This window comes from Linderina pennispora (assembly GCF_002104995.1).
Source record: "Linderina pennispora strain ATCC 12442 chromosome Unknown DL89scaffold_2, whole genome shotgun sequence".
Classification (NCBI taxonomy): Eukaryota; Fungi; Kickxellomycota; class Kickxellomycetes; order Kickxellales; family Kickxellaceae; genus Linderina; species Linderina pennispora.
This window is the reverse complement of record NW_024468250.1, coordinates 1,528,135-1,555,776: the sequence shown is the minus strand read 5'-3', so window position 1 is coordinate 1,555,776 and position 27,642 is coordinate 1,528,135. Positions and strand designations below refer to the sequence as shown.

Here is a 27,642-nt window from a genome sequence, read left to right as displayed (position 1 = left end):
ATTTTCATCTTTTTGGTTGTCTTTCTAGGCTCAAATGGTGTAGACGCAGACAAGCTAATCAAGTCTATGACTCCCAGTTACAGGCAGAAAATACGCGCACAGTCGCTTTGGACCTTGCTGGGCCGACATCGATGGAGCTTTCCAGGCAGAGATCCACGGGGACTGAGGAGCCACCAACCTATGATAGCATCAATGACCGGTACGCTCCATTCGACTTTTTCAACTCTGCTGGCCGAAATTACAAAGAGTCTCGAATAGGCCATTTCTGCTTTGGTATTTACTATACATTGCAAACATATTGTAGTATTTACCGTGCCACTTGTCTAGCTTGGACAGATGGAAAGAAGGGAGATTGATGTGGTTTATACCAAGCTGACCAACCGCTGTGGTGATCTGTGCTGTCCCTAAAAGGTATTAGAAACCAATGGTGTTTTGTTAACTACTGGCCAAAACAGGTCGCAAAAATAGCCCAGTCAATTATCTTTAGCCAATTCGCGCTCCCTAGGTAATCGTCTGTCTGGAGGGCATCCTCACACAATAGATATCTATTTCCGGATAGTCAAACTGGCTATGGAAATACACTGTCCCCAGTGGGCGACTCTGGATATACATATCCTGTGGTGGAATGAAATGGAGATTCATATATTTTGCCCCACCGCACAACCGCCCGTGATTTCAGTACCAGGAGACTCGCTTTTGACAGGTTGGCACTCAGCGACCCTGGTGCTCCTCGGGAAAGGAATAATACAGCTCGCTTCCCTTAGAAAGGGCTCTTTGTTCTATTTCTATAACCCGAATTTAGAGAAAGAGGAGTCGGCTCACATGAGAAGCCCGTGGCAACACGTTCTTTTTGCCTGCCACTCTGATACATCCCAAGGAAGAGTGGCATGTACACCGAGTATCCCAGCGTGTATATCGCAGCTCTGTTCGGGAACTTGAACTTCTGCAATATGGCCATTTGTCGCTTCCACCCCACTTCAGCACACACACCTTCCTTTTAATGTCTTTATAATGAGATTCGTACTCATTTCCATTCTCGCATCACCCTTCTTATTCACACTCTTCATGTCCAGTAAAACATGCTATTCTACAGTCAAGTATCCGCAAGGTCCAGTGATCAGGACACCACTAATGATTATGACTTGTCACGAATCACAGTCGGCGCCATGTTAGTGAGGGAACTGTGCACCAACCACATGCGATATTGCGCTGATCGATAGCGCCTCAGGGTTTGATTGTTGCAGCCTGTTTAAGATTGAACTCTACTGTGCAGGCCACCGACACCCGCAGCTACAGGGCCTCGCTGGTTGACACTAGTGGGAAAACCGAGTCTGCGGCCGGTCACAAAAATCACGATTCATTCCAAACTTCGACATCCTCCAACATAGGCCAACAACATTGTGGTAGTGCAGTTTGGGGACCAAAATAACCATAGATCAGCAAGGCGGACTGGTTAGAAATGCAACCAGCGGTTCATACGGATCACTTCTGTATATGTACCACCAGCTCGATAATGTAGACAAGGTGCAGTGGGGCAATACATTAGCCAAGACATTGCAGGCAGCCACAGAGAATTGCAGCCAGTGCATCAAGCCTTGTATAATGCCAACGCGTTGTACCTCTCGTGCACCTCACTGTCAGCCACCACCGTCGCCAATCGGCAGTCGGGCATGCACACTGCCGTATAGGACTGGTATACGAAATTAACGGTATTAGTGCAGCGGCAGCAACAGCACTGTACTGCCACAGTTCGGTATACGGCAATAGCATGTGCGGTGCCACCCAATGCTACCACTACTACATCAATCTTCCGCAGTTCATACCATTCGCCACCAGACTACTCGATCGTGTCTCCCGTGGTGCTGGTCGGCATGCCTGGGATGACAAAGCCGTGGACGGACAGCGACGCCAGGTACACGGACTTTTGGCGGCAACATGCAGAACCTGGTGTGGTCCGGACTCGCGCAACCCGTATGTCATGGGGCAGACTGGGGACTTGCGTAATACCGGGTATCCTGTGGCAACAAGAGCGCCGGGGTGTTTGCCTAGTCAGACAGATATCGACACTGATCATTCTGATATTATCAGCACGATCGAAAAGTCGACTTTTAGTGTACTGGACATGCTGGCCGTGGCGCTGTGTGTGCCAATAGCGATCATGGTCGCTGTTGGCATTTCTGTTACGGCGTACTTTAAAATTAGGAAGCGCAGGCTGGCTGAAGAGGAACACAGGTGTTTGAGTAGAGGAACTTGGGAGGACTCGTACAGCACCATTGCGCAGGCCAGCGTCGGTCTATCACAAATCAGCATATCGCAACACACTTCCAACAGGCCAGCCCCCAGTGAATCAATAGTGACACAAGGAGTTGCAGTAGCTGTGTAGCAGCTGGGGGAAATTCCACCGAGTGCGGGCATTATGAGCGCATTTTTGCAAGTTTGCTTTCCTTATGTATCGCCTAATACAGCCGGGTGGTATTTTAAGGACCAGACTGTGAGCATTGGCTGGAGTAGCTACAAAGCAAAGGCCGAGCGTATTGCGTGGATCGAGAGCTCTTCCATGAACGGCAGATCTGACCGGTCGGAGAACAGGCTGGACACGGTGAACACAATGGTGCCTATGGTGTTCCGGTAGACTGGAAAGCACGGGTGAGCAAGGAAAGGAGAGGGACAGTATCGATACGCTACTTGCCAGAAACCCAGAGTTGGGCAGGAGCCGATCCACCCCGAAGCGTGCTGGTAATCGCGAAACACCCTGATAGCGGAAGATCCCGGCACTAGATTTGGGAAGGTAGCACAGGTCCTATTTCAAGCTCCATGCGCTGTGTATCGCTCAGTCAGCAGCCGTTGTCAGGCAATAAAGGGGGAGGAGTGCACAGTCTCTGTATATTGGTAATCAATTCCATCCTGTAGGACAGGCAAGCTCTGCTTTCCACCAGCATCCCCCAGTTGAGGCAATGGGCGACTGAGCGAGACCGCAGCTACATGCACAGAACACAGATGGCTAGGCTGGCGCGAATAAAAAAAGGTCAATAGGCATTCGGCGCGGTTCTTTGGCTTTTCCGACTATGAAGCTGGCATAGTGATGGCTCTTTTTGGAGGAGGGGAGGCGGATGTCTGGCCTTGCAGTGGCCAAATGGCCTTAGCGAGTAAAGGTGTCAGCCAGCATTGCGCATTTTCCTCTTTCCGTGATTCGGTATCACCAGCACACCAGGGGGCGTGTGATGGAGACGTGAGGGGAGAGAAAGCAAGCAGCTCATAAAAACCCTCTTTCTCCCCCACCCCGCTTGCTCACCTGATATTTTTTTCACCTTATCGAGGTACACCAAATTTTATATACCCGTCACTGCCTTCATTTGCAAATGCATTCGTTGAAGAGGTTCCTGTCGTTCGGCTACTCGCGTAGCCAGCCAAAGACCGAGCCGCCAGCAAACTACATCGACATGTACGATTCCGACGACAACGCAACGGCTATGTGCATGGCTGCGTCGTGCCGGCCAGCGGACAATGCGCAGGCAAAGTCCAGCTCCCTGCGACGCAAACCGCGGCCGTGGTCGCAGTCATCGTCGGGCGGGATCTCGTGGCAGGACGTGGAAGCCGAGCATGCGCCGGAGAGTGCGTGCAGTGGCCGGTGCAAGTTCTGCAATATCTCGGTTGCCCCGGAATCGTCGCTGGTCTGGCACGAGCGCATGTGCGGGCTGGGCAAGGAGGCCGTGCCCACGCAGTGCGAGCTGTGTCACAAGTCGTTCCGCACCGAGCAGCACGCCAGGAACCACTACCTGTATGGATGTACGGCCGCCTAAGCTGCTGCTCCCCTCCCGGCTGGACACGCAATCGTTTTTTGGCAACTTTCTTTGTACAGCATTAAATTTATTCTTCCACTGTGCTTTTCATGCCGCGAATGGTCCTGGCGATCGCTGCATTTGGCCGTTTTTGTTGTTGGTGATAGCGGCGTCTCAAAATGAGTGTGAGCGAAATTAGAACCCCAGCAAGCAGCCTGTGAGCCTGCGCTTCAGGAGGAAGGACAGGAGATCGCCCCGTCAGGGGCTGCGATAGGCTCCCTGCGATTAACTCTGGACAGGTATTGTGTGCTCGGATCCTTCGTTTCGAGAGCAAGTTGATTTAATAGTGACAGGGGAATTGAAGATTAACCATATAGACGCGCGACAGGGTGGCTACCGGCGAGCAGCGGTGCCTGGAGCAGCCTCCTGGCCGCTGGTAGCGATCCAGTGCAGGACGTTTGTCAGCGTGTTGCCATCATCCGGCGTGCATTTCTTGACATTGGCCAGCGCAGTGCTGCGGTCAACCACCGACAGGGCCGTGTAGAGGAACTGTGCCCAGCCGTTCTTGTTGGCGTGCTCGGCGGCGGGCTTCATGCCGCCAGCGCACGTGGAGCCGTCGGGACACCACGCCTCCTTGACCCAGTCGGGCTTGAGCAGCATGCGTGTGGCAGGCGTGAAGGGAATCATTTGGATGCCAAAAATGAACTCCGAGTCAGCGCCAAAGAACGTGGCGAAATCGGCCTTGCCCGACCACAGAATTCCCACAGCGTTGTGGGTGAACGGGGCAATGTACTGGGCGCGCGCCTGTGCCAATGTTGGATGCCAGTAGCGCCGGCCCGACGTGGCCTCAAGGTTCAGAATGATTTCATAGAAGTCAGCGACATCGGAGAGTCCCAGGGATTTGGCGTACAGGAATGCGCCATAGTAGGCATTGATGGCCTCGCCCGTTGACTCTTGGTTGCGGCCGTCGGCGAACGGGAACAGACCAGCAGCCCACGAGTGGCCGTCGTAGGGGTCGAAATGCCGCATGTACGGGAAATAGTCGTCCTTGTAGGTCGGGTTGGCGTAGTCGCGCAGCAGCTGGTTTAGCGGCTCCTTGAAGGGCGAGAAGGCGCTCACGTCGTGCTTGGCCAGGATGGCCCCGGCGTACAGGAAGTAGCCGTAGTGGAAGTGGTGGTCGTTGTAGCGGCCCTGGCCAAAGTCTGCTCCCGGGTCAGTCAGGCCCTTGGTCGACACAATGCCGCCCCACGTCTGGTCATAGACAAGCGGGTCCTCGTTATTGAACGATATCAGCCACGGCGTCATCAGCTGCACCAGTCGGTCGCGTAGCTGGTCGGCGGTCGCAGTGTCCTTGACTTCCTGCGCGATCTGGTAGAGCCGCGCCACGCGCGCCAGGCCCTTGCCGAAGAAGTAAGGATCGGGGGCTGTGACGTTGATTGCCGGTGGATGCGTCGATAAGCAGCTGCTGCTTGATCGAGTCCTGGTCGGCCGTCGTCAGCTTGTTCTGGCCCTCGTAGTCGACGGGCTCCAATGGCTGGTTGATGATTATCATATTGCCAACAACGGCCGTCAACGGCCCCTTGGCGCACCGGTACCCCGACAGGTCCTCCTTGGTGACCGCCGTGCTGTTCAGCGAGTCCATGTGGTGCGGCAGCATGAAGCTGAGTAGCTCCAGCTGCGTCGACGCCTCATTAGCTGCACGGATGCGGTCGGTTGAGCCGCCCTCGTCGCTATTTGTCTTGTAGAAGAACACAAGATCCGATGAGCGGCCCACGGTCATCTTATCCTGGATCTTCGTATAGGTGACTGTGCCCTCCGTGGCATATGTGCCGGCGTACTTCTGCAGAATATTGATGTTGTCGTCGGGATTGTCGCCTAGGTGCGCCAGCTGCACGGTGCCTTTGAAGTTGTCCGGGCCCTTGAGTACATTGCCGCTTTGCTGCCACGTAATGGCGGGCTTGGATACCACCAGCCACTTTGAGTTGTCGTTGAGCGTGATCTTGGTCAGCCCTGGCAACTCCGTCATTGAGCGTGTCAACTTGGCAATATCCTTGAGTGTGCGCACGCCGTTACTGCCGACCGAGTGCGATAGGAGCTCGGTCTTTATCACTGCGTGGATGGTTGACAGTCGCGGGGTTATTGACACCATTTCGTACGTCACAAACGGCATGCCCTTGAAGAACCGCGACCGCATGATAGGGCCCGAGCCCGACCACCCAACATACACGCCCAGATCATCGTATCCAGTCACCAGGCGCTGCGACAGCCGTCCGTTGGCGTCATCAAGCGTCCAGTCGGGCGACTGCGAGCTGGTCATGGCTGTTTCGGTTGCCTGGAACTTTGGGAACCCGATGATAGACGAGTTGCTCAGACACTTGACCATATACGGGTACACGTGAATCGGATTAGTGCCGTCCTCGACAACCAGGTTCTGCCACCAGCGGTTTGTCTGGAACGGCCGCTTGATCTGCGACTGATCGAACAGTCCCGCATTGGGCACATACGAATTGTCGGCGTTCCTATACAGAAGCCTCTGGTTGGTGTCCAGCGGGCTCTGTTGGTGCGGGTCCAAGGGCGCCAGGATTGCGCGCGAGTCGCTTTCAACGCCACTGTGCGAGCTGTCCTGGGAACGGATAAGCGAGGATTCTTCAGGAGAGTCAGGTGAAGACACTTGTGTGAAGAAATCCGGGCTGCTTTCGCGCTGCTCGCTGTTCGGCCGGTCCTTGCCGCTGGGCGTGTCGACGCCGCTGGGCGGCTGCGGCAGCCGTGTCGGTGCCACGGGCATGTGCGTTGTCGCTGGCGTGCTGACCCAGAGCTGCTTGCCCGAGGACTCGCCGCACAGAGCATCGACGTTGACTGTCTGTGTCACTGTCACGTACACAATATTAGGCGCCATGCTAGTAGCAGTACCGGCTTCGGCACTGGCCTGGGGCATGGCAGAGGAGAGCGCAGGCGCTATGGATGTGATTACAAGTGCGGTGGTTGGCCGAGCATCATCGTTGACTTCGTTGTAGTTCGGCGCTGCAAATGTGCTGGAGAAAAGCGCTGCTGAAGAGAGCGCTGCCAGAACTAGAAGGCTGCGCATCTGTGAGAAGAAGGAATAATGGAATTGAGTAGGGTTTCTACAGATTATTGTATGTTTGGAATATTAGTCTGTTTGTAGGCAAGCTTCGTTGTCACGGAGAGATCGGTTGGTCGGCGTTTTAAAAAAAAAAAGCTGGCACCGGTCAGTGCTGCCTTTGGATTAAGGTCCCTGGTAAACAGAAAAGCAGGTGTGCTATTTGGCCGAGTGAACCCAGAGCACAGCCTTCATTATCGAGTCTCTTCCCGGAGCAGACATATTGGCCCAGTGCTCGAATGACCCGCATATGACACATATTAAAAAATATTGAGCACAACTGACTCCCGCATCCAACAACGAGGCTGGCACCACTGCCGTGTCTGTTGATACACACAAGAAATATACAAATGTGCCTTTAGTGCGTACTCTCAGCGCTCAAGTGACAAAATGGGGACAGGTGTTGGGAGAAAAACAATATATGGCTTGGGATCACGATACCAAGGTGGATTTCGTGGGTGTAGAATAAACTGTAAATACCAAAAACAGCGGGTGATCTGAATTGGCATGCGTGGCTGCGACGTTTTAATATGCGAAGGCGATCATATGAGCCCACGCCATGTCCGAGAGGCAAAAGGATCCACATGAACCAGGCATCATTTGTGGCTAGTAGTGCTTGCCAATTTGTCTGCACGAACCAGTCAAAAACAGTTTTTGGATTAAGCGGTGCGCAGAAATATTGAGAAAATAGCAGCAAACCCGTAGAAAAATTACGCCAGGGCTATTTCCTGCTTTGTTATAAAAGAGTGCGGGAACCAATGTAGGGCAGTAGCAATGATGTGTGGGAGGAACAGTATACATGTCGTTGAGGATGTGTCTGTTTGAAAATGATCCAGCAAAGGCCCATGGTGTTTTCCGCGATATGGACGCCATCGGCGAATGCATTTTGCGATGTCTTTGTTAGAACTCGACAATTGCCTTAATCGAAGGGGCAAAATAATGTGCACAATTTACGCCAGACCAAGAGTGATTTGCCACCGCCACCGCAACTAGCTCAAAACATTCGCTTACCTTTTAAATTGAAGAAGCTGAGCACCAAGGCCAATGCTATGTACGAGTCGTGAAAGGTGTCCAAAGCAGAACCGATAGATCAAGCGTCTATAATATCTAAGAATAAAAGGAAAGATAATCGGATATCAGAAAAAAAGCCAATGCATGTATCTACAATATAGACAAGGGAGATCGACGAGAGGTCCAACCAGAATAGCGAAAGAGAAAGAGGATTCGTGTTGCTAATACAGTCTGATATTTTATCTTCTCTGCAAGACAACAACAGAGCCCAGAGGGGGCTATTTAAGTGTTGTGGAGGCGCGAAACGACTGTATAAATACGCCCACTGCGCATAAAGAAAGGGGACTTCTGGAAAAGGGAGGAGGGGAAGCAGAAACACTACTGCGACTCGCCCTGTATTTGCAAGGGGCTTGTTGATGCCCAGGACCAACAGACCGCCCAATTACCGGTTTTTAGACGCACTGTTTCACAGCCCGCCGCAGGTGTTTCGATGGGCGATGAATTGCCCGAATTGGTTCAAGCGCACTATTGTGTACGACTTTTGCCTATCCCCCATATACAATATCGGCCTGGGCTGATCTGCGCCAGGCGTATATCTTTACCTTGAACTACTAGTATGTGGTTTGTGAGGCAAACAGCAATATGGAAAAATGCAAGTGAGTGGATGCAATGCAGGGTGCAAGAGAAAAATGAATGTGGATGCAATGGTGGTGTGTTTTCATCAGAAATGCGCGCTGGCTATCGCGGTTTTTAAGCATTAGACAGCAAAATGAACACCAGACTCTTCGCAAAGTGTACAGTGTTATGAATACGACGTATTCTTTGCAATAGTTGCGAGAAGCTAAAAAATACTGCTGTGCACTGGGCTATAATAGAATAGTGACAGTGTCGGCATCATATTCTTTCAGCTGTGAGCCATGCATGGAGACCCATGGCGTGGTGACTTGCCAGTCGCAAGCAAACGCATGGAACACATTGGCTCGATATTATTTTGATTGTGAATGGCCACATAAATGGCTTCAAAAGAATGCACAAGACTATTTGCGTGCATAAGACTTTTGGTTCTATTCACGAAAAATACGTAATCGGAAGCGCTGCAAAAAGTCTGCAGCACTAGGAATCAATCCACAAAGCAGGTGGAAAGGGGCTAGCCTATAGCAGTATGTGCAGCCGCACTTGCGGATACCACACAGCCCGTGGATACTGCATAGTGCCTTGGATACATGTGCGGCGAACGAGCCTCTCGCACACTCGACCAGCACTGGCAGGGATAGTTACCTCGAGTTGCTTGAGCCGAGTCGGTAGGGCACCTGCTGCCGCGGATATGCATGATTGGTTGGAAAATCTCGGGTAATCTCCTGTTTCATTGTGCAGGTGATGGCTTCCCCCAAAGTGGGCAATCGTCGATTCTCATCCACATTTTGTGCAGCATCAGACTGGCGAAACTATACATGTTGACAATGCATATACACACCACAGAGCGACATCCTCGGGTTCTAGTATTTTTATTCTGAGAAATTTTGTGTCGCAGAAACAAGTCTGCTAATTTTCAGCGCAGTTGGAGCGAATCTGTAATTTTTGAACATGTTTGAAAATGTCTCCAGCTGCAAATTTCAGCCATGTTTTTTGGCCCGATCCCTTATTGGCAGTATCTGAGGGATGCACCATACATGCCCTTAGTTTACAGTGAATCTTGGTAGGGGGTGGCTTGCAATCGCATTCTTTGGGCCACCAAGCTCTGACGATACTCTAGCTATCACTGCGCTGATTCTGTGGCCATGCCATCTCCTACCCTTTCGCCCTATCGACAAGAAAAATGGTACTTTTTTTTTTCTAAATCATTAGCATCATGAATTACTTTGGAACCTTCTTGTCGTCATGTTTACGAATTTAGGCAAGAAGAGAACGCATTTTGGTCCCCTCAGAAAGCACATCCTGCATCAACTATCGAATGGGATTTTGAGTGGCCTAACGGGATGAACATCGCTGAATCAATTGCAGAAAATATTTACCTCTTTGCTCAATAAAGCACCTCTGTAAAGACTGAGCAAAGGTGTTCTTGGGCTCTTCTTGAGTACACCTCCAACTAGTCGCATAGCATGGCTTTCTACAGACAAGCACACTATAGATACTGGGTACCACCATCATCACTGGTGACTGAGCTCAAGCATCGCGCATAATGGTGCAGCCCAGGCCTGAACTTTACTCTTTTGCATAGTTCGCGTGGTGAGTGACCCATCTGTGAGGTAGGAGCACTTCCCTACGATCAATTCCTCCTCTTGCACTTTTTATTTTTATTTTATTTTTTTCGCACACTTTTGTAAGAGTAATTCGGGTTCGGCGACTGTTCACCAAGGGTGTACAATTACCATTGTCTAGGATTATACTTGAATACGATCCTGATATCGACGTTCACATCCACTTGGTTCAGAATAGGCTTACTGTCCGCGTGTATATTCATTCTGGCCCACCCACTATTCCCAAACACTGGTATACTACATTGGAAATAGTGTTGTACAAATATTTTTTCGGTTGACTTTTTTACATTCCGGAGAATTACCAATGTCGAGAAAGAGGCCGAGGGAGACTAGCACTGTCATGCCTGGAGGTTCTCAGCGCCAGTCTAATTCGGCGAGGTCCGTTGACGTGCGCGAACTATCACCCCAGAGTCGCCGCCGGTATCAAAGCAAGCTGTCGTCTGCCCGTCTGCGTGAGCGCCAGCGCCAGCGCACGGCTGAAGCCGAGCGTGATATCCAGCAGCTCGAGGTTAGAATCCAATCGCTGCAGTACATGATTGCATTCTACAAAGAGCAGCAGATGCGCCAGCGAGAAGACACGCACGGATTCACCCTGCCATCCCGTGGCATCAGCACCGGGCAGCCGCTATCCAGGGCAGCCCCAGGTCCTGCCTTTGCAGCCGATATTGCAATACTTTCTACCACCCCAGACTCCTCCCCCACCTGCACCAGATTCTTCGCCTCCCCCAGCCGGCCCAGCATCGGCAAACAACACAGCACATCAAGCTAATACCAATTTGCGGGAGCTCTCTCCTGAGAGCCGCCGCCGGTACCAAAGCAAGCTCTCATCTGCCCGGTTGCGCCGGCGCCAACGTGAGCGCACTGCTGCGGTTGAAGAGGATGTGCGCCAACTCGAAACCCGTGTTCTATCGCTACAGAATATGATTGACCATGTGCGTACTCGGCAGCAGAACCGCGGAATACCAACCTGCGACCAAAGCCCTCCTATAACCCCACTAGCCATGGCTCAATCACCGAAAGAAACCACCGCTTCGCCGACGCTCTGTATTGGTGCTCAAACACCAAGACCCTCGTCAGTATCGTCATCGTCAATAGCCAGGGTCGAATCGCCACATTGTGCTGAGGCGCAGTACCAAAGGCAGCAGCAGCAACGGTATCACCCACAAGGTGTCAGCAGCACTCATATAAACGACCAATTCTATAAGGTGGTCGACACGATGAAGTCAGGGAATGCAGAATATACAGACTATGATCTGCCAGCTGAGCTTAATCCGCGGCCGCATGGCTGGGGTAATCCAGGAAATGCAGCCCGACCATCCTTACAACGGCAGTGGCGGTGCAGCCAACCTGGATGGCGGGTCGCGGATCTCCATATCCTTCTTGACCAACCCCCACGGCTAGGCTGGACCTGGCTTGCTTGTTCTTTTGAATAGTGCAGTGTGACTTGTTTTAAAAAATTATCCTCAGCCGCCATGATGAAATGACAATGAACTTTCTAATGGGAATGGTGGTGATAAGGGGTACTAAGAGTATTGCTACTGGCTGTGGTTGTGGTTGTGGTGGTGGCGGCGAGGTTACGGCTGCTACCACTATTGTTCGCGGCCGTGCTGCTCACGGTGGCAGTGGAGGCAGTGGAGGCATTATACAGCTGTTCCAGGTTCTGCAGCAGCGTTTTACACTCGTCAATGCCAGACAGCATGGAGAATTCGACCTTTGTCAGGTCGTCGATCATGCCAGCTAGCTTGACAATCGACATGTCCAGCGGGTTGTTCTGGCGCTGAAGCTCCAGCAGCTCCTGCTCCAGTGCCGATGCCCGCTCCTCTAGCGCCGTTTTGCGCTGTTCCAGCTCAGCCAGGTGCTGTTTCTGCCGCGTGCGCATGCGTGCAGCAGCGAGTCGATTCCGCACCCTGCGCGCCGACCGCGGTGAGTGCGGCCGCACAACTGGCTCCTCAACGTTGTCGCCCTGGCCACCTGCTGGCCCGGCAGCATCCTGCCCATCATGGTAGCCGTGTGCCCTGAGACCTTCCTCGTCGGATGCTGCATCCGCAAGGTCGTCCGAACTGTCTGTACTTGTGTGATCAACGGTATCCTACTGCCATGCAAAAGTAATATGGAATGTCGATTGCAGATGCCACAGAACACATCAGGTAAGCAAACAAATAAAAATAGGCATGAACACTTTGGAAACAAGGTGGGCCACGTTTCCTTTTCTGTACAGCTGTGTTTGGAATGGTGAATCGACTGCTTGCTTACCAGGTCTGTGTTTTTAGCCATGTTACGGTCAAACATGGGGGTTACTGGCACAGGCTGTCAGTTAGCGTAGATAGACACAGGGCCGATAGTGTGCTACTCTGGCAGCACTTCCAATGGCACAATAAATGGATAACCGCAAAGGTTTAACAAAGAAAAGTCGCCGCTGCCAGATTGTGTTCAGCGCGTATCCGAAAGTGGTTGATGACCAGCGCACAAAAAATGGAATCCAAAAGTATTGGTAAAAGATGTAATAATTAAAAAAGCAGGAAAAGGAGTCTGGGTGGAAGCAAAAGGGTGGAAAAAGAGAGTGGGAGGACGTTATTGTGCAGTCAAGCTGTATACTCTAGTTCGCTTGCCCACACGTTTTTGCGCCGCATAACCAGCTTAACAGATCTGAACGGTGCGAAAATACGGTCGAGTTTTGGGTTGGAAAATTAAGGCTTTTGTGGCAGCCGGGCGACTCTGGTTTTTGCTGCTTCATGCATGGGGCACACGGGTGCCCTCTCCCGGCACTGACAAGCAAACTCAGAGACTGAGTAATACCGGAATCAGCACCAGGGACGCTCAACGCGGGGCGGTGGCACGACTTCAGGCCAAGTGCCAGTGTTACCGGCCCTGAGATCTGATTGGCAGCCAAAAAAACATTCGCCCTGATGGCAGCGCACCACCAGAGTGTGTGGATGAGAAAGCGCTGGCTGTTATTATTTTTTTTTTTTTCGCAGGGAACAGGCGGATTTGCCGTGCACCGAGGATCTGTTGTTACCATCTATCCAAGCCATCCAATTGCTGCCGGCCGCCTCTTCGCCGCCGCGCCCGGATCGTCTCTGCAACATGCCGAAGCTACACGAATAAAGAGGTGGTATTACAGTACGGGATCGTTTTTAGCAGCACCCCAAGCATAGAATGGCCTCTCCATTTTGTTACAGCTTGCCTGACCTCGTCTTACCTCGTCGGTCAGCGACAGGCAGTCCTGCGCATGCTTTGTTAGTGCCTTCTTCAGCTCGCCGACACTGCTGCTCAGCTCGAAGAACCGTGTCTGTGAATCGGTCCCTAGGATGGCACCGGTAGCCCCAGTCGCCCGCTACGCATTGTGTTGATTTCCAGCTGGATCTCTTCCACTTGCTGCCGCAAGATCTCCTCTTTCTTTGCCAGCCCGTCGAGTCTCCGCTGCTGCCGCAGCCGGTGTCGTGCGGCTGCATCGCGGTTCCGCTGCCGCTTCAGCTCGAGATCCACATCGCCATTCCGAGGCCGGCCTACATCGTGCCCGCTGTCGTTGGACAGGTGGTCACTGTCATCAGCCAACATGTCACTGTCCGAATTGTGCACATCGTTTTTGTTGCTGATACCCTATATGTCCAATGGCCAGAATTAGTGTCTGCGAGCCAAGCAGCGCAACCGGCTCTGCAATATAGTCCATGAGCAGGCGAGGTGCCATACCCTTTTTCGTAGTTTCATGCCCTCCACCACTATTGCGTGCGGCAAGCAACCGACTGGAGTTACGCCTACATTTATAGTAAAAATGCCCGTGTGCTTGTTTTTAGAAACAATCGCCGCATAAAATGGACGGCACACCGTCCCAACATCAATCATCGGGCACTTTATCTCGTCGGGCAATTTCTGAAAAGGCGCGACGAAAAATCAGCACGCGGTTAGTGAGACCATGGGCGGCAGGCAGCGGCAGCAGCAAGCAGAGGCGAATATACCCGAAGTTACCACCAGCCCCACGGGCGGTGTGCTACGCCGAACCAGGATTTCGGGCAAATACCGAATATGATCTGTGCTATTAATATACGACAGGACCCTGGCTACCTGCTGCATAAGCGCTTAGTCACTGCCTACGTATTAATGTCTGGTGGAATAGTGCGGAGATGCACTAGAGCAGCGTATCACTCTGTATTTTCTTTTGGCCAAGGAACTGAAAAGAGTTCATTAGCATATGCAGCCAATAGGTTCTGGCGCAATATCCCTCTTTGGAAGCAGAGCAAGGTCGCTTAAAGCGGCATGTTCAATGATACTCTCCCATCGAGGAGAGCGTTGGTAATCTGCACACAAGTAACTTATGCTGAGAGCAACCATGCGAGTAGCTACGTACGGAACGGTGTATCCTGCGCCGAATAATTGTACCTGAGCGAATTGTAGTTTGGGTTCGTGCCAGAGTATAATGCCTAATATCCTTGCACACTCTGTGAACCCAGATAGAATACAGAAATAGGTGCTCTGCAATTGGTAACCACTTTGAATTCGCTGTTTGCACTGTCAAAAGACGCCAATACCGGGTCGCAATTAAAACATACGCTTGCAAGACGCTGAAAATAAATTATTAAAGACTGAAAAAAGGACTTGGAAAGAGTGTGGAAAATAGTATCTAGCAATAGGTTTTTTTCACAACAATATGGCCGCTCCTACTAGTGCGGCGTGTAGCTAGCAGCCAGGACGGCCTAGGCTTAGGACAGCGGCCCCCAAGCCAACACTTTATTTTTGGTGATGGCTGTTTTTTGTAAACAGCAAGCTCGAGGGATTAAGAGCAAACCATGGCGGTGTTTTCTCATTTTTGTTTGCCACGGCGAGCCCGACGCAAGTTCAGGTGCGAATAGCCCAATCCAATCTATTGCATCTGTCAGCGAAGAAAAAATGGAATCAGAATGACGTCATAGGGGCTGCGTCAGGAAAGTACCCAAAGCAAATGCAGCAGTAGTGCGGTATCTCGGCGAGCCACGGGGCACAGCGCAGCTAATTCCCACCAGCCAATGGCAGTCAGGAAAGCCCCAGGAAATACGTCAACCCATGTGAATCGTTGCATAATATATCACATATGATGCAGGTGGATCAGAGCACAGGGGTTGAAGACAAGCAACCACTTCAAAGCTACCTGAATATCCCCGTAAGCATTACATTTTCTTTTACAGTTGTGCACCGCAAGCCATTACAATGCAGTTTGACTACGAGGCCATGGAGAAGAAGCGCCAGGAGCAGACAGAGCTCTGGAAGGGGAAGCTGATCGGTAAGAAATTTATCGAGGATGAATCGCTGGTCTCCAGCATTGGCGAAAACGAGTTTACGGCCAACCAGCTGCCACAGAGCCGCCGGATCCTCAAGGGCGAGAATGTGCCAATGACCATGGATTTCCGTCCGGACAGGATCAACGTTCGCCTTGACAAGGGCGGCATTTGTCAGGACGTGTTCTTTGTGTAGAGCGGAGAACACCACAGGCGCCTCTAGTATTTTTCAGAGATGGGGTGTGGAAATGAGCTGGAGGTGTTTAATATATTCAATATAGAGCGAGTTGGGGGATTGCAAATTTGCATGTTGTTATTATGTGTGGAGAGTGGAGATAGCCGGCCATATCTGGTGGACCCACCTGCTGGATACATTGCTGGATAATAAATAGGCAGGTGAGCAGCCGATAATGCACCATGTCTATCATTCGCATTGCACCACACCATTTTGCATTCATTCACATACCTTTATTACATTCCTCATTCATATGCATATCGTCCACACATTTCTCTTTGTAGCCATCATCGGCACTGTAGTCACCTCCCAGCCCTTTTGATGGCGACGATAACTACGATGATGATGGAGGCATCACGATTGTTGAGGAGCGTCAGAAGGTTGTGCCTCCGAAGAAGCAGCCCCCGCTGAAACAAAAAGGCCAACCTGGATCAGCTCACCAATGCGATCATGATCAAGGGCAAGCGGGGCAAGAGCCAACCAGAGCCTGGCCCTAAGCCTGAGTCTGCATCCACGCCTTCGATCAACCAGGCGATCAGCAAGGCCCTGCTCAACGCCGGTGAAACGCCCCTCAGCGGCGATTTTCTGACATCGCTGCTGATGGGTGCGGTCAAGGACTCGCACGGTGACATGCCAGTGATCTCAATGGGCTTTTTAGAAGGCGCAGTTCTGGATACACTAGATAGTTTTAAGACATTACAAATTATAATATCGAGCTGATGGCGTCGACAAGCTCATTGTGGAAGTCGTTGGTCATGGACCACACCATGACGCCGCCCAAGCCGTTGTCCTTGACGTATTTGCACTTGTACATGATGCTTGCCGGGTCATCGTACGACACAAAGTCCTTGGTATCGGTGTTGAACAGCCATGGTGTCTTGGTGACCTTGTCAAACTGCCTGATCCATGGCTCTTCGGCGACATCAGGTGAGGACAATACTGCCTGTCCGCGCAGTTTGCTGTACTTCCAGACACCCGAGAATGCCTTGGGTCCGCCGCACGACTTGTCTGACTCCTCCTTGGTCGTCCTCATCGCCTCTGGGAATGACCTTTTTCAGCGGCGCATACATCTGCCGCGACACGCTCAGGTCATTCTGTGCAGTGACAGTGCGGCCATAGAAGGGGAGGCCGGCAAGGATCTTTTCGGCCGGGATTCCGGCATCAACCCATTCCTTGATCGAAGAAGTAAACGAATATTGCAGACCCTTGTCCTTCTCGTGGTTGAACGGCGCGTTTGGTCCGGTGGTCTCCGACCAGACGCCATTGAAGTCGTAGAGCATTGGGTTTAAGGTAGTCGATCACAGAGGCAAAGTCGGACACATCGCGCATCGGGCCGTTGGGACCGTCGAAGGGCTGGAAGCGGGTGGCCAACGTGATCAGCTTGCGGTCATTGAAGACACGGGAAAACTCTGAGCGCAGGTCAGTCAAAAAGGTCAGAAAATTGTCAGTATCCACGCGTGCATCAAACGGATGGCATGTGTCGCCCTGGCGCCCCGGATATTCGTAGTCAATGTCGATGCCGTTGAGCTCGTAGTCCTTGACCCACGACACAATATTGTCAATCAGCTGTGCCCGCTTGCCTGCGTCCTTCATGATGGGCGAAAAGTGCTTGGATCCTGTCCATCCACCGACTGACACCAGAGCTTGGGCGCCGGCCTTGGTAATCTCAGGCACCCACTCCATGGCCGAGTCACGGTTGTCCATTTCAAGCGTGCCGTTAGAGGAGGGTTCAGCAAAGGCGATGGTGACGTGCGTGTAGCGAGAAATATCAACGTCCTTGGCTGCCTCGAGCTGCCAGGTCGGAAGGTATCCAAAGACGATGCTGCCTGCGATGGAGCAGGACACAAAGCTGAGCAGCGCAGCAGCCAAGAGAGACAGGCTAGTCATGGCGGAGTATAAGCTATACTACTGAATGCAAAAGAAAATATTGTGTTTAGGTGTGCAAAAAGAAATCGCACAGGTGAGATGCCAAATATGCATTTTCATTATCACGCCTTCCGAGCGGCATATATATAGACGCTTGCCCTTTCGTACTCCACCCATGTCAAGCGTGCAGGGAGATTTGGATATGAAATGCCGACAGAGCCCACATGGGTTACTTATTAAAATTTTGATATCCAGACCAAGGTACTACCATTTAACATTAAGGCCGTCAATAATACCGGCGCGGTGGAACTGCGACCGGGCACGCACGTAGACATCGTGGCGCGCGCAAGCCTCAATCAATTTCTGCGCCGTGGCATTGCGCTTCTCCACGAACTCCTCCGCCGACTCACCACTGCCCGACTCGGCCCACAGCTTGGTCACCGACTCGAACTCGTTCCTGGCCGCGATCTTTTCCTTGTGCGACTGCTCGCGGGCAGCAGCGTCAAACATGGGCTTGTTCTCGTCGGCCACGGGCGGCGTGTACTTGAAGACCCACGGATCGGCGCCTCCCAGGGCCGTCGGCAGGTGCTCTTCGGGGATAAACTTCAATACCTCCTCCTTGGTGTTGGCGAAGTGGACCTTGGAGGCCACTACGGGGTCCAGCATGGGGCGCGCCGCCTTCCACAGCGTGTTGAAGACCCACGAGGCATTGTAAATCAGCACCAGGCCAAGGCATTCGGGGTAGTAGTGCTCCAGGTAGTGCAAAAAGGTCTTGAAGAATGTCCAGTCCATGTTGGCCAGCGACATGTCGGTGGTGTCAAAGACAAGGCACACCTTCTCGATAGGCGGGTGCAGGAACAAACGGGTGACCTCCATCAGATACACGGTGTAGTCCAGCATATGGTCCTGGGGCTGTGCCTTCGGGTCGTTCTTCTTGACCGGAATGTAGAGCACAGGCTGGCCGATCCGGTCCGTCTGATGGATGGCGCCAATGCCACGCTGCAGCAGCGCGTAGTTGAGACGCGACTCGCCCTCCCAGTTCAGCGCAACAATGTCCTCGTCGAGCCGCCACTTTAGACACGACAGCATCATATTCAGTGCATCCTCGACCTTCCACTTGCGCGCCCGCAGGAACCGCAGCAAAAGCACGTCCGGGTGATCGCACGCAATGGCGTCCCAGAACGCCTCGCGCACTGTGTTGCTGGATTCGCGCACAAATGGCGGCGGGTTGCTCGACTCGGGGGCGATGTCCGAGACGATCTGGCGGTACGCCTCGGCCTCCTCCTTGGCCTTTGCCCAGGCTGAACCAGCTCGATGACTTGTGCACTGTGCCCTCCTCCTTGGTCTTCTTTGCGCGCGTCGGGAGCTCGGGGTTGGCCGAGCTGTCCAGATTGTCTGTCGCCGATTCGAATGACTCGAACAGGGACTTCCAGAGCTGGCGCAGGAAGCTGCTCTTGATCCTTGGTCAGGTGGCCGAGCGTTCCCTCGAGGAAGAGCTTGCCGGTTTCGTACTGCTCCGTGACAAGATTAGTCATTTCGCTAAACACAATGGCTAGTAGAGGAAAAAAAAGGGTATGTTTATAAAAGCAAGCGGGCTGAAATGAAAAAAGGGACGGCGGCAGGTCCAAGCTTTTTGTCGGTGAGGCTATTCCAAATCACGATTTGTGTTTGTTATTCGTGGTGGGTCAGATCCAGGTCTATGTACAGCTGCATCGCTGGCAGAATGTCATGTGGGGCATGATGCAGCTACCAAGGCACGTATGAAGGCTGCCTGTGCCAGCCACTTGCTTGCAAAGCGTGCATGGCAAAGGACTGCATATCTCTGGAGGGGCGATTCCAGCCTATTTCCGAGATTCAAGGACTGATCTCGTGTCGTCAGCTGACCACAGCCCTCGCCTGTCCTGCGGCCGTGATCAAATCACCACCCTCTGGTCCCAGCGGTCTCTGGCATTGGTGGCGCAGCCATCCACTATTATGCTGTCGGAGGAGGGGTCGGCAGTAGGCGCTTCAGTCGGAAAGGGCGGGGGCAAGGCGGACACCGGGAGAGGGGGTTTCTGTTGCTTAGCACTGGGCATTTGAGCGCCACCCGACACCGAGAGCCGAACATGAAGGAGCTCGGAGTGTGCAGCGTTCCGCATCGCTGACTGGGTTGAAAATAAAAACCCGCGCTCGAATACGAGACCCGAGCTGGGCAAAAAGCAAAACAACACACGACAAATATCCGGGCATGGGATATCTTGTTGCCTGCTCTTTCTGCCAACGTGGCAGTTTCTATTCTGGCAAATCCCGTCGTTGTGTCTGCTGGGCACGCTCTTCTCGTCAGAGAGACAGGTGGCAAAGGAAAGTGGTCGGTTGACTGAGAACAGCGCTGAGCCATCTTTTCTGTCCTTGTGGGCGAGCAGGGGAACAGACGGCGGTTGTGGATTGGCTGGCAATTCGACGACCGGGCTTTGTGACTGCCTTAGCGCACGCGCAGATCCCATTAGGGAAGTGCTTGTCGGGAAGCTGGGTCAGACAACAACGGCGGGTTAGCTGGAGCAATTGCGCATGGAGCAGGGGAGCGAGAGGTCCAGGCAAAGAAGCAGTTGGGTTGCGGCCGCCATGCATCATACATTGTCTCGAATAATGGCTCTCACGCCTCTCGTTATAAAGACACGCCGCTGCCAGGTAGCAAGGGCCACGCTATTACTCCTCGCATTCCCGCCATCTACCCCCATCCAAAAAAACGCAGTCGCACGACCAAGTTGGCCAGAAAACCAAAGTCCCAGAGGTGCTAATTTCTTCCTTCCTCTCCCCACCTCTCCCCGATTTCTTTTCATTTTACTGATTCATCTTGCTGCTGTTTGCCAGCACCGCCAGATACAACTTCAAGGCCCAACGCGAGCAGTATCACAAGCACCGCTTCGGTTTTTTCTTCTATAGCACCAAGCATCATCACCGAAATCACAGTCTATAGACCTAGCATACCGAAAAGGTAAGATTGTCGGAAAAAAAGGCCAGTCAGACGAGAAACTCAGGCAAAGCCGCGCGGGTTGAGCCGGTGAGCCAATACCGGGAGGTGATCGGCCAATAGGTCAGGAAGTGAGCAATATAAAGCCCGCTCGCTTTGCACCTGGAAGCGTCCGTTTTGCACTCTTCCTCTTATCATCAAACAGCTCTTATTTCTTTCATTAACCTAACCCCCCAGCTTTATAGTTTTAAAAAATGTCGGCAAAGGCAGTTCGCGAAGTTCGACGGCAAGCTTCTTCTTTCCAAGTACCTCCTCGAGGCGCCCACAGTGGCGACCACCAAGCCCCCGGTTGCGTTCACGCAGCCAGCCGCGCGCCTGGCGCAGGTGAACCTGTCCCACGTCAACGTGTCCGACTCCGCCGAGCACATCGCTGACGCGGTGGAGGCGGCGCTGGCGCGTGCGGAGAGCCTGAACCCGTGGCTTCTGACGTGCAAGCTTGTGGCGAAGCCCGACCAGCTGATCAAGCGGCGCTGGCAAGAGCGGGCTTCTTCTGCTGAACGCCGACTGGGCGTCGGTCAAGGAGTGGATCCGCGAGCGCGCGGTCAAGGAGGTCAGCGTGGGCAGTATCAGCGGTGTGCTGAAGACATTCCTGGTGGAGCCGTTTGTGCCGCACCCGCAGGACGTCGAGTACTACGTGTGCATCCAGTCGCACCGCGAGGGCGACGAGATTCTGTTCACGCACGAGGGTGGCATTGACATTGGCGATGTTGACGCCAAGGCATTGCGGCTGGCGATCCCGATCGACCAGCAGCTGCCTGTGGACAGGATCTCGCAGGCACTGCTGGCGGACATCAAGAGCGAGACGCAGCGTGCAGGCTCTGGCGTCGTTCATTGAGCGCCTGTACGCAGTCTACGTGGACCTGAACTTCACGTACCTGGAGATCAACCCCCTGGTGGTGCTGGAGGTGGAGGGCTCGGCGCCGCAGGTGATCTATCTTGATCTGGCGGCCAAGCTTGATCAGACCGCGGAGTTTGAGTCTGGCGACAAGTGGGCACGGGCACGGTCAGACGCCACCCTGTATGGCCTGAGTGGCAAGGCGGCGGAGGTGGGCCCGGCGATGGAGTTCCCGGCGCCCTTCGGCCGCGAGCTGAGCAAGGAAGAGGCGTATGTGGCGGAGTTGGACGCCAAGACTGGCGCGTCGCTGAAGCTGACGATCCTCAACAAGAACGGGCGTGTCTGGACGATGGTCGCCGGAGGCGGCGCCAGCGTGGTCTACTCGGACGCCATCGCGGCTCTGGGCTTTGCCCACGAGCTGGCCAACTATGGCGAGTACTCGGGCGCCCCCTCGGAGACGCAGACATACGAGTATGCCAAGACCATCCTGGACCTGATGACGCGCACGCCGCACCCCGACGGCAAGGTGCTTATCATCGGCGGTGGCATTGCCAACTTCACCAACGTGGCGACGACCTTCAAGGGCATTATCCGGGCGCTCAAGGAGTACAAGCAGGCGCTGATTGCCAACAACGTGCGGGTGTTTGTGCGTCGTGCTGGCCCCAACTGGCAGGAGGGTCTGCGGGCTATGCGCGAGCTCGGCGAGACGCTGGGCGTGGAGATCCGCGTGTATGGTCCCGAGACGCATATTACGGCGATTGTGCCGCTGGCGCTGGGCAAGGCCTCGGCTGGAGCCACGGGTGCTGGGTTCAAGGACCAGCTGGTCAAGCAGATCCCCGATTCGGTCGCTGGCAGCACACCGGGCACGCCTGGGCAGATGGACGTGGATCCGCTGCGCTCGGCCACCTCAGCCGCCCCCACCCCGGCGGTACCGCAGCCAGCGCCTGCCCCGGTAGCTTCTGGCGAGGCAGCCCCGTGGTACTCGCCGTTCACAGCCAACACTCGTGCGATCGTCTACGGCATGCAGCCGCGTGCAGTGCAGGGCATGCTTGACTTTGACTTTATCTGCAAGCGCAAGGTGCCGTCGGTGGCCTGCATGGTGTATCCGTTTGGCGGAAACCACGTGCAAAAGTTCTACTGGGGCACGCAGGAGACGCTTCTGCCGGTGTTTGCGTCGCTGAAGGAGGCTGTCAAGCGGTTCCCGGACGCCGATGTGGTCGTCAACTTCGCCTCGTGCCGGTCTGTGTTCGAGTCGACCAAGGAGATGCTGCAGTACCAGCAGATCCGCACCGTCGCCATCATCGCCGAGGGAGTGCCCGAGCGGCACACGCGCAAGCTGATCGACCTGTCGCAGAAGGCTGGCGTGACGCTGATCGGCCCGGCTACTGTCGGCGGCATCAAGCCCGGGTGCTTCAAGATCGGTAACACCGGCGGTATGATGGACAACATTGCGTCGTCCAAGCTGTACCGTCCCGGATCGGTCGCGTATGTGTCCAAGTCGGGCGGCATGTCGAATGAGCTGAACAACATCGTCGCACGCACCACCGATGGCGTCTACGAGGGCGTGGCGATCGGCGGCGACCGGTACCCTGGAACGACGTTCCTGGACCACATGCTGCGGTACGAGGCTGACCCGGGCTGCAAGATGCTTCTCTTGCTGGGCGAGGTCGGTGGAGTCGAGGAGTACAAGGTGGCGGAGGCCGTGCGCAACAAGAAGATCACGAAGCCTGTGGTCGCCTGGTGCATTGGCACCTGCGCTGGCATGTTCGAGACCGAGGTGCAGTTTGGCCACGCCGGAGCGCTGGCCAACTCGGACAGCGAGACGGCCGAGGCCAAGAACGCTGCCATGCGGGCAGCTGGCATCCACGTGCCCGACACCTTCGAGGCACTGCCGGCACTGCTGAACCAGGTGTACTCGGAGCTGGTGCAGCAGGCCATCATTGTGCCCAAGCCCGAGCCCGAGGCGCCCAAGATCCCGATTGACTACGCGTGGGCCCAGGAGCTCGGCCTGGTGCGCAAGCCGGCGTCGTTCGTCTCGACCATCTGCGACGACCGCGGCCAAGAGCTTTTGTACGCGGGCATGCGCATCTCGGATGTCTTCAAGGAGGACATTGGCATTGGCGGTGTGCTGTCGCTTCCTGTGGTTCAAGCGCCGCCTGCCTGACTACGCCTGCAAGTTCATTCGAGATGGTTCTGATGCTGACTGCCGACCACGGCCCGGCCGTCTCGGGCGCCCACAACACCATCGTCACGGCGACGTGCCGGCAAGGACCTGATCTCCTCGCTGTGCTCCGGCCTGCTGACCATCGGCGACCGGTTCGGCGGAGCCCTCGACGGAGCCGCCGACTTGTTCTCCGGCGCGTACGACAAGGGTCTGACGCCGCGCGAGTTCGTCGACTCGATGCGCAAGCAGAACAAGCTGATTCTGGGCATTGGCCACAAGATCAAGTCGCGCACCAACCCGGATCTCCGCGTCACCATCATCACCGAGTTCGCCCGCAAGAACTTCCCGGCCACGCCCACCCTCGACTACGCGCTGGCCGTCGAGTCCATTACCACGGCCAAGAAGGACAACCTGATCCTCAACGTGGACGGTGCTATTGGCGTGCTGTTTGTTGATCTGCTCAGGCACTCGGGCGCCTTCTCGCGCGAGGAGGCCGAGGAGTATGCCCGCATCGGCACCCTCAACGGCCTGTTCGTGCTGGGCCGCTCCATTGGCTTCATTGGCCATTACCTTGACCAGAAGCGCCTCAAGCAGGGCCTGTACCGCCACCCGTGGGACGACATCTCGTACCTTAACCCGGCAGCCGTCCAGGGCGGTATGTCGGCCACGAAGGGCGACCGTGTCCAGGTTGGCGCGTCCAAGATCGTCTCGTCCAAGTAGAAAAATGAACACTGGCTAGAAATCCTATTTTCAATCACATCCTTTTTGCTCCAGCTTGTTTGGTGGTTTAGGGATGGGATGGGGGACGATCCGCCTGTTTTTTGCGACTTGTGAGTTGGAATTGTTTGGGTCTGCCAGGATGGGCGTGCTCTTTCTAGCAAGCGAAAGAGAAACAATAATTGTGAACGACCTCGAGACGATCAGTTCCTATGTTCCTTTCATGTCTCTTCAAAACGACAACACAAAAAACCTGATCCACGAAGGTAGCCGAAGAGACGAAGAGAACGCCTCTAATTGTGGCGAGGGCGTCGGCGACGAATAAAGAAAGAAACCGCCAATCTCCACTGGTTCGGGTTTTTTGATTTCCCTTGCGTCTCACAAAACCGCAATCGTTCTTCTCTCCCCGACTCCTTTTTTTCTTTCTCTGCACTACTTCATTTTTATTTTGCACTTTGTATTCATTCCTTTCTATACCACCCTGTGCTTGCATTTTGTATTGGTAAGAGCAGCCGTTTTTGCGCAGTTCAACAAGGAAAAAAGGATTGCGTTCGAGATATCCGGTGGACCGTCGTTTTTTTCTAGTAGAAGGACAGCTGAAACTACTTGCGCAGAACAAAACATGGAGCTTGACAACTGTTACTAAATTGGCTCCTGGCCGGGAAAATTGGCGTGTATGCTTCTGGCGGCTGTGACTGCACTCCCGGTTACTGTTCTCCCCCTTTTCTTTTCCTCTCCCCCATTGTAGCATCCCAATTTTTTATTATCTCATTTTTCACCCCCTTTTCGAACTAAAAACCCGCTGGAGCTTGCTATCGCTCTACACCCTCCGGATATATTCGCTTTTAAAGAGAGGCTCTCCACCACCGCAAGACATATAGACAGCAGACATACAGAATGGGGAGCTCTATCAGCAAGCAGCCAGCAGACAAAGGTACGTGCAAACAAAGGAGTAGGGGGACAGGAATGGCCTGGATTTTTCTTCAGTGTATCCACACAAGACGCATCGTCATATCGGGTTGCAAACCTGGTCTTCTGACCTATTTTAAAACTGAGCCCTTTTTGTTTTGGTTTTGTTGTTGTTTTGTGCAAAAACTCACCAACAGTAGGACTCGGGCTGTACAAGTTTGGGACTGCTGCGCGTCATCGGGCGCGGGTCGTTTGGCAAAGTGCGGATCGTCGAGCACAAGGAGTCGCGCAAGCTGTATGCACTCAAATACATCAGCAAGGCCGACAGCATCCGCAACAAGGCGCACCTGAACATCATCCGTGAGCGCGACATTCTGGAAGGAGATCGACCACCCGTTTGTGGTGAACCTGCGGTTCTCGTTCCAGGACGACTTTGACATGTTCATGGTCATGGACCTGATGATGGGCGGCGATCTGCGGTTCCACATGCAGCGGCGGCGGTTCGTCGAGGGCGTCATCCGGTTCTGGGTGGCTGAAATCGCATGTGCGATCAACTACCTGCACACGACCCACAATGTGGTGCATCGCGACATTAAGCCCGACAACATCCTGATGGACGACAAGGGCCACGTAGCGTTAACCGACTTCAACATTGCGACACGCATACAGGACGACCGCAGGCATTACTCGGTGGCAGGCACAGCAAACTACATGGCGCCCGAATTGGTCAGCGGCCACGGGTACACGTACTCTGTCGATTGGTGGTCGTTGGGCGTGGTGATGTACGAATGTGTCTACGGGAAAGCGTCCATTCCGGCACGGCAAATCCTCAAATGACTTGAAAGCGGGCGATCCAAAACGATGAGGTGCAGTTCCCGATTATCGCTGACGTGCGGATTAGCTTTGAGTGCATCTCGGCCATGCGCGGGCTTCTAGGAGAAGGACCCAAAGCAGCGCCTTGGCTGCTCCGGCTACGAGGCACTGAAGCAGCATGCCTTTTTCAGCACAATCGACTGGGACCGGCTCGAAGCCAGGACAGCTCGACCCGCCGTTTGTGCCCGACAGCGAGCAGTCCAACTTCGACATCACACACGATATCGAGGAGATGCTGTTGGAGCAGGAGCCACTGACAGCGCGCACAAAGCGCGGGGCCAAGTTCAAGCCCGTCACGGGGGCGCAGCGGACGCCCGAGTACGATGTTATTGAGCGCGATTTCAACAACTTTGACTATATCGAGTACGAGCAGTTCAAGCACTACATCAATACCCACGGCGAAATCAACGCCGCCGCCGCCGATGCTGCCAGGGCTGCCGGCCCGCCCAAGCAGCAGCCGACTGTGCTTGCTAATATTGTGCCCAACATCAGCGTGCCCCTAGCGCAGCTGAGGCTGGACGGCCGCACTTTGATCAACTTTACCCCGCTGGACGCAGCAGTGGCCCCCTCGGGGACCCGCAAGAGCACGACGTCGCGGTCGGACAGTGACTGCATGGCACCAAAGCAGACAGCCCAGAAAGGGCGGCCCAAGACGGCCCAGGTCATGGGTGCGCCGATGAACAACAGCAGCACGTCGACGCTGGGCGCCTCGACATCATCCGATATTATGCCGCCCAGTATTGTGCCGGTGGACAAACTGACATGGCAGATGATGCTGCCGGAGCAGCGCCAGCTGGCCCACCGGTTCTGCGTCAAAATGGTGCATGACCGGCAGCGCAGCAAAAAGTCCCGCGACGCATCAAACGCCAGCGCATCGCCGACAATGGGCTATGATACTGGATCCACGGCCAGCCAAAACACTTCGCCATTGCTGACTATGGCCGAGAAGCGCCGCAGCATAATGAAGCGCCAGAAAAGCTTTGGCATATTCAGCGCCGTGAGCAATGAAATGGTATCCAAGCCGCCAGTGCCCGGCAATGCTCCGCCGCAGCGCCGCATGAGCCGGTCGATTGATTTGGTGTCGCGGGGAACCGACGTGGCGCCGCGGCTCAATCCACCTGAATCCGAGGACAAGTGCGACTCGCCGGTATTTGCAAACTTCAACGAGGCCACGGTCTTCTCGGCGTCGTTCACCCAAACCGGCATAATGGACGGTGGTTCCTGCACACAAATCGCCGCAATTGCCTGGAGCTCCGGCAGCTTTACGGTTTTTCTGATTTAAGTCTGGGCAATGCCCCGCAGCAGCCGCTGCCGCCGATCCCAGCCGGCCAGCAGAGGCGCACGCCTTTGCGGTTCGTCCCCAGTCACCGGCCCATGCAGTCGGTCGGCGGTATGCGCAGTAATAATGTTGTGTTTCCGCAGTTGCGCAAGTCATCGGCGGTCCCGGCCGACGAGTTTTATGCGCATGGACGCAAGATGAAGCCATCGATGACCATTGCTGATATGGAGTCGAACCGGGCGCCTCGACAGTACGCTACTGGGAATGAGTCGGTGCCTCGGCCGCATGCTGACAGCACCACCTTTCCGAACTCTTTGCTGCACTGAAGAATCCACCAGT

The 27,642-nt window shown here is 54.1% G+C and overlaps 13 protein-coding genes across 13 annotated transcripts; 7 read left to right on the top strand and 6 right to left on the bottom strand.

Annotated features, from left to right (window-relative positions):
• Positions 1-1,768: 1,768 nt before the first annotated feature.
• Positions 1,769-2,383, top strand: DL89DRAFT_309517 (uncharacterized protein; the record flags this gene model as incomplete). The annotated part of the gene is made up of 1 exon (XM_040890950.1): positions 1,769-2,383. One exon carries the CDS (start codon positions 1,769-1,771, stop codon positions 2,381-2,383), a length of 615 nt encoding a protein of 204 aa, XP_040746667.1.
• A 915-nt stretch (positions 2,384-3,298) lies between these two features.
• DL89DRAFT_265424 (uncharacterized protein) lies at positions 3,299-3,832 on the top strand. Its single transcript, XM_040886655.1, has one exon. It carries the CDS (start codon positions 3,360-3,362, stop codon positions 3,798-3,800), a length of 441 nt encoding a protein of 146 aa, XP_040746666.1. The 5' UTR covers positions 3,299-3,359; the 3' UTR covers positions 3,801-3,832.
• A 999-nt stretch (positions 3,833-4,831) lies between these two features.
• On the bottom strand, positions 4,832-7,280 carry DL89DRAFT_91477 (uncharacterized protein). The gene is made up of 2 exons (XM_040892247.1): positions 7,235-7,280; positions 4,832-6,901 (listed from the first exon to the last, which is right to left on the bottom strand). Exon 2 carries the CDS (start codon positions 6,862-6,864, stop codon positions 5,056-5,058), a length of 1,809 nt encoding a protein of 602 aa, XP_040746665.1. The 5' UTR covers positions 6,865-6,901; positions 7,235-7,280; the 3' UTR covers positions 4,832-5,055.
• Positions 7,281-10,332: 3,052 nt separating this feature from the next.
• On the top strand, positions 10,333-11,631 carry DL89DRAFT_320923 (uncharacterized protein). Its single transcript, XM_040891244.1, has 3 exons — positions 10,333-10,810; positions 10,896-11,098; positions 11,427-11,631. Exons 1-3 carry the CDS (start codon positions 10,471-10,473, stop codon positions 11,565-11,567), a joined length of 684 nt encoding a protein of 227 aa, XP_040746664.1. The 5' UTR covers positions 10,333-10,470; the 3' UTR covers positions 11,568-11,631.
• DL89DRAFT_91364 (uncharacterized protein) lies at positions 11,631-12,608 on the bottom strand. The gene is made up of 2 exons (XM_040892245.1): positions 12,420-12,608; positions 11,631-12,255 (listed from the first exon to the last, which is right to left on the bottom strand). The coding sequence occupies exons 1-2, from the start codon at positions 12,453-12,455 to the stop codon at positions 11,662-11,664; spliced, it is 630 nt and encodes a 209-aa protein (XP_040746663.1). The 5' UTR covers positions 12,456-12,608; the 3' UTR covers positions 11,631-11,661.
• Positions 12,609-13,380: 772 nt separating this feature from the next.
• DL89DRAFT_91385 (uncharacterized protein) lies at positions 13,381-14,099 on the bottom strand. Its single transcript, XM_040892246.1, has 2 exons — positions 13,857-14,099; positions 13,381-13,766 (listed from the first exon to the last, which is right to left on the bottom strand). Exons 1-2 carry the CDS (start codon positions 14,007-14,009, stop codon positions 13,470-13,472), a joined length of 450 nt encoding a protein of 149 aa, XP_040746662.1. The 5' UTR covers positions 14,010-14,099; the 3' UTR covers positions 13,381-13,469.
• Positions 14,100-15,265: 1,166 nt separating this feature from the next.
• Positions 15,266-15,649, top strand: DL89DRAFT_91354 (uncharacterized protein). The gene has a single exon (XM_040892244.1). The coding sequence runs from the start codon at positions 15,348-15,350 to the stop codon at positions 15,609-15,611; it is 264 nt and encodes an 87-aa protein (XP_040746661.1). The 5' UTR covers positions 15,266-15,347; the 3' UTR covers positions 15,612-15,649.
• A 337-nt stretch (positions 15,650-15,986) lies between these two features.
• DL89DRAFT_309503 (endochitinase) lies at positions 15,987-17,537 on the bottom strand (the record flags this gene model as incomplete). The annotated part of the gene is made up of 3 exons (XM_040890949.1): positions 15,987-16,665; positions 16,700-16,897; positions 16,953-17,537. The coding sequence occupies 3 exons, from the start codon at positions 17,535-17,537 to the stop codon at positions 16,354-16,356; spliced, it is 1,095 nt and encodes a 364-aa protein (XP_040746660.1). The 3' UTR covers positions 15,987-16,353.
• A 190-nt stretch (positions 17,538-17,727) lies between these two features.
• On the bottom strand, positions 17,728-19,125 carry DL89DRAFT_265419 (CRAL/TRIO domain-containing protein). Its single transcript, XM_040886654.1, has 2 exons — positions 18,944-19,125; positions 17,728-18,806 (listed from the first exon to the last, which is right to left on the bottom strand). The coding sequence occupies exons 1-2, from the start codon at positions 19,049-19,051 to the stop codon at positions 17,781-17,783; spliced, it is 1,134 nt and encodes a 377-aa protein (XP_040746659.1). The 5' UTR covers positions 19,052-19,125; the 3' UTR covers positions 17,728-17,780.
• Positions 19,126-19,429: 304 nt separating this feature from the next.
• On the bottom strand, positions 19,430-19,999 carry DL89DRAFT_255419 (uncharacterized protein; the record flags this gene model as incomplete). Its single annotated transcript, XM_040885343.1, has 1 exon — positions 19,430-19,999. The coding sequence occupies one exon, from the start codon at positions 19,997-19,999 to the stop codon at positions 19,430-19,432; it is 570 nt and encodes a 189-aa protein (XP_040746658.1).
• Positions 20,000-20,720: 721 nt separating this feature from the next.
• Positions 20,721-24,567, top strand: DL89DRAFT_274128 (citrate synthase; the record flags this gene model as incomplete). Its single annotated transcript, XM_040889144.1, has 7 exons — positions 20,721-20,735; positions 20,773-20,964; positions 21,005-21,335; positions 21,376-23,504; positions 23,549-23,608; positions 23,631-24,180; positions 24,317-24,567. 7 exons carry the CDS (start codon positions 20,721-20,723, stop codon positions 24,565-24,567), a joined length of 3,528 nt encoding a protein of 1,175 aa, XP_040746657.1.
• A 624-nt stretch (positions 24,568-25,191) lies between these two features.
• Positions 25,192-26,442, top strand: DL89DRAFT_309461 (kinase-like protein). Its single transcript, XM_040890948.1, has one exon. The coding sequence runs from the start codon at positions 25,590-25,592 to the stop codon at positions 25,986-25,988; it is 399 nt and encodes a 132-aa protein (XP_040746656.1). The 5' UTR covers positions 25,192-25,589; the 3' UTR covers positions 25,989-26,442.
• DL89DRAFT_281905 (uncharacterized protein) lies at positions 26,142-27,629 on the top strand (the record flags this gene model as incomplete). The annotated part of the gene is made up of 2 exons (XM_040889660.1): positions 26,142-27,198; positions 27,285-27,629. Coding segments are annotated over 2 exons (1,402 nt in total), but the record flags the coding sequence as incomplete, so codon positions are not given.
• Positions 27,630-27,642: the final 13 nt, after the last annotated feature.

Coding starts and splice junctions, on each gene's coding strand:
- DL89DRAFT_91354 (XM_040892244.1), top strand. CDS start 15,348: ATGCAGTTTGACTACGAGGCCATGGAGAAGAAGCGCCAGGAGCAGACA.
- DL89DRAFT_265424 (XM_040886655.1), top strand. CDS start 3,360: ATGCATTCGTTGAAGAGGTTCCTGTCGTTCGGCTACTCGCGTAGCCAG.
- DL89DRAFT_309461 (XM_040890948.1), top strand. CDS start 25,590: ATGTTCATGGTCATGGACCTGATGATGGGCGGCGATCTGCGGTTCCAC.
- DL89DRAFT_91477 (XM_040892247.1), bottom strand. CDS start 6,864: ATGCGCAGCCTTCTAGTTCTGGCAGCGCTCTCTTCAGCAGCGCTTTTC.
- DL89DRAFT_91364 (XM_040892245.1), bottom strand. CDS start 12,455: ATGTTTGACCGTAACATGGCTAAAAACACAGACCTG. Junction 12,256..12,419: donor TGGCTAAAAACACAGACCTG/GTAAGCAAGCAG, acceptor GCATGGCAGTAG/GATACCGTTGATCACACAAG.
- DL89DRAFT_265419 (XM_040886654.1), bottom strand. CDS start 19,051: ATGACTAATCTTGTCACGGAGCAGTACGAAACCGGCAAGCTCTTCCTC. Junction 18,807..18,943: donor TTCCTGCGCCAGCTCTGGAA/GTCCCTGTTCGA, acceptor GCCTGGGCAAAG/GCCAAGGAGGAGGCCGAGGC.
- DL89DRAFT_91385 (XM_040892246.1), bottom strand. CDS start 14,009: ATGATTGATGTTGGGACGGTGTGCCGTCCATTTTATGCGGCGATTGTT. Junction 13,767..13,856: donor GCATGAAACTACGAAAAAGG/GTATGGCACCTC, acceptor TTGGACATATAG/GGTATCAGCAACAAAAACGA.
- DL89DRAFT_320923 (XM_040891244.1), top strand. CDS start 10,471: ATGTCGAGAAAGAGGCCGAGGGAGACTAGCACTGTCATGCCTGGAGGT. Junction 10,811..10,895: donor GCTATCCAGGGCAGCCCCAG/GTCCTGCCTTTG, acceptor CGCCTCCCCCAG/CCGGCCCAGCATCGGCAAAC. Junction 11,099..11,426: donor TACAGAATATGATTGACCAT/GTGCGTACTCGG, acceptor ATGATCTGCCAG/CTGAGCTTAATCCGCGGCCG.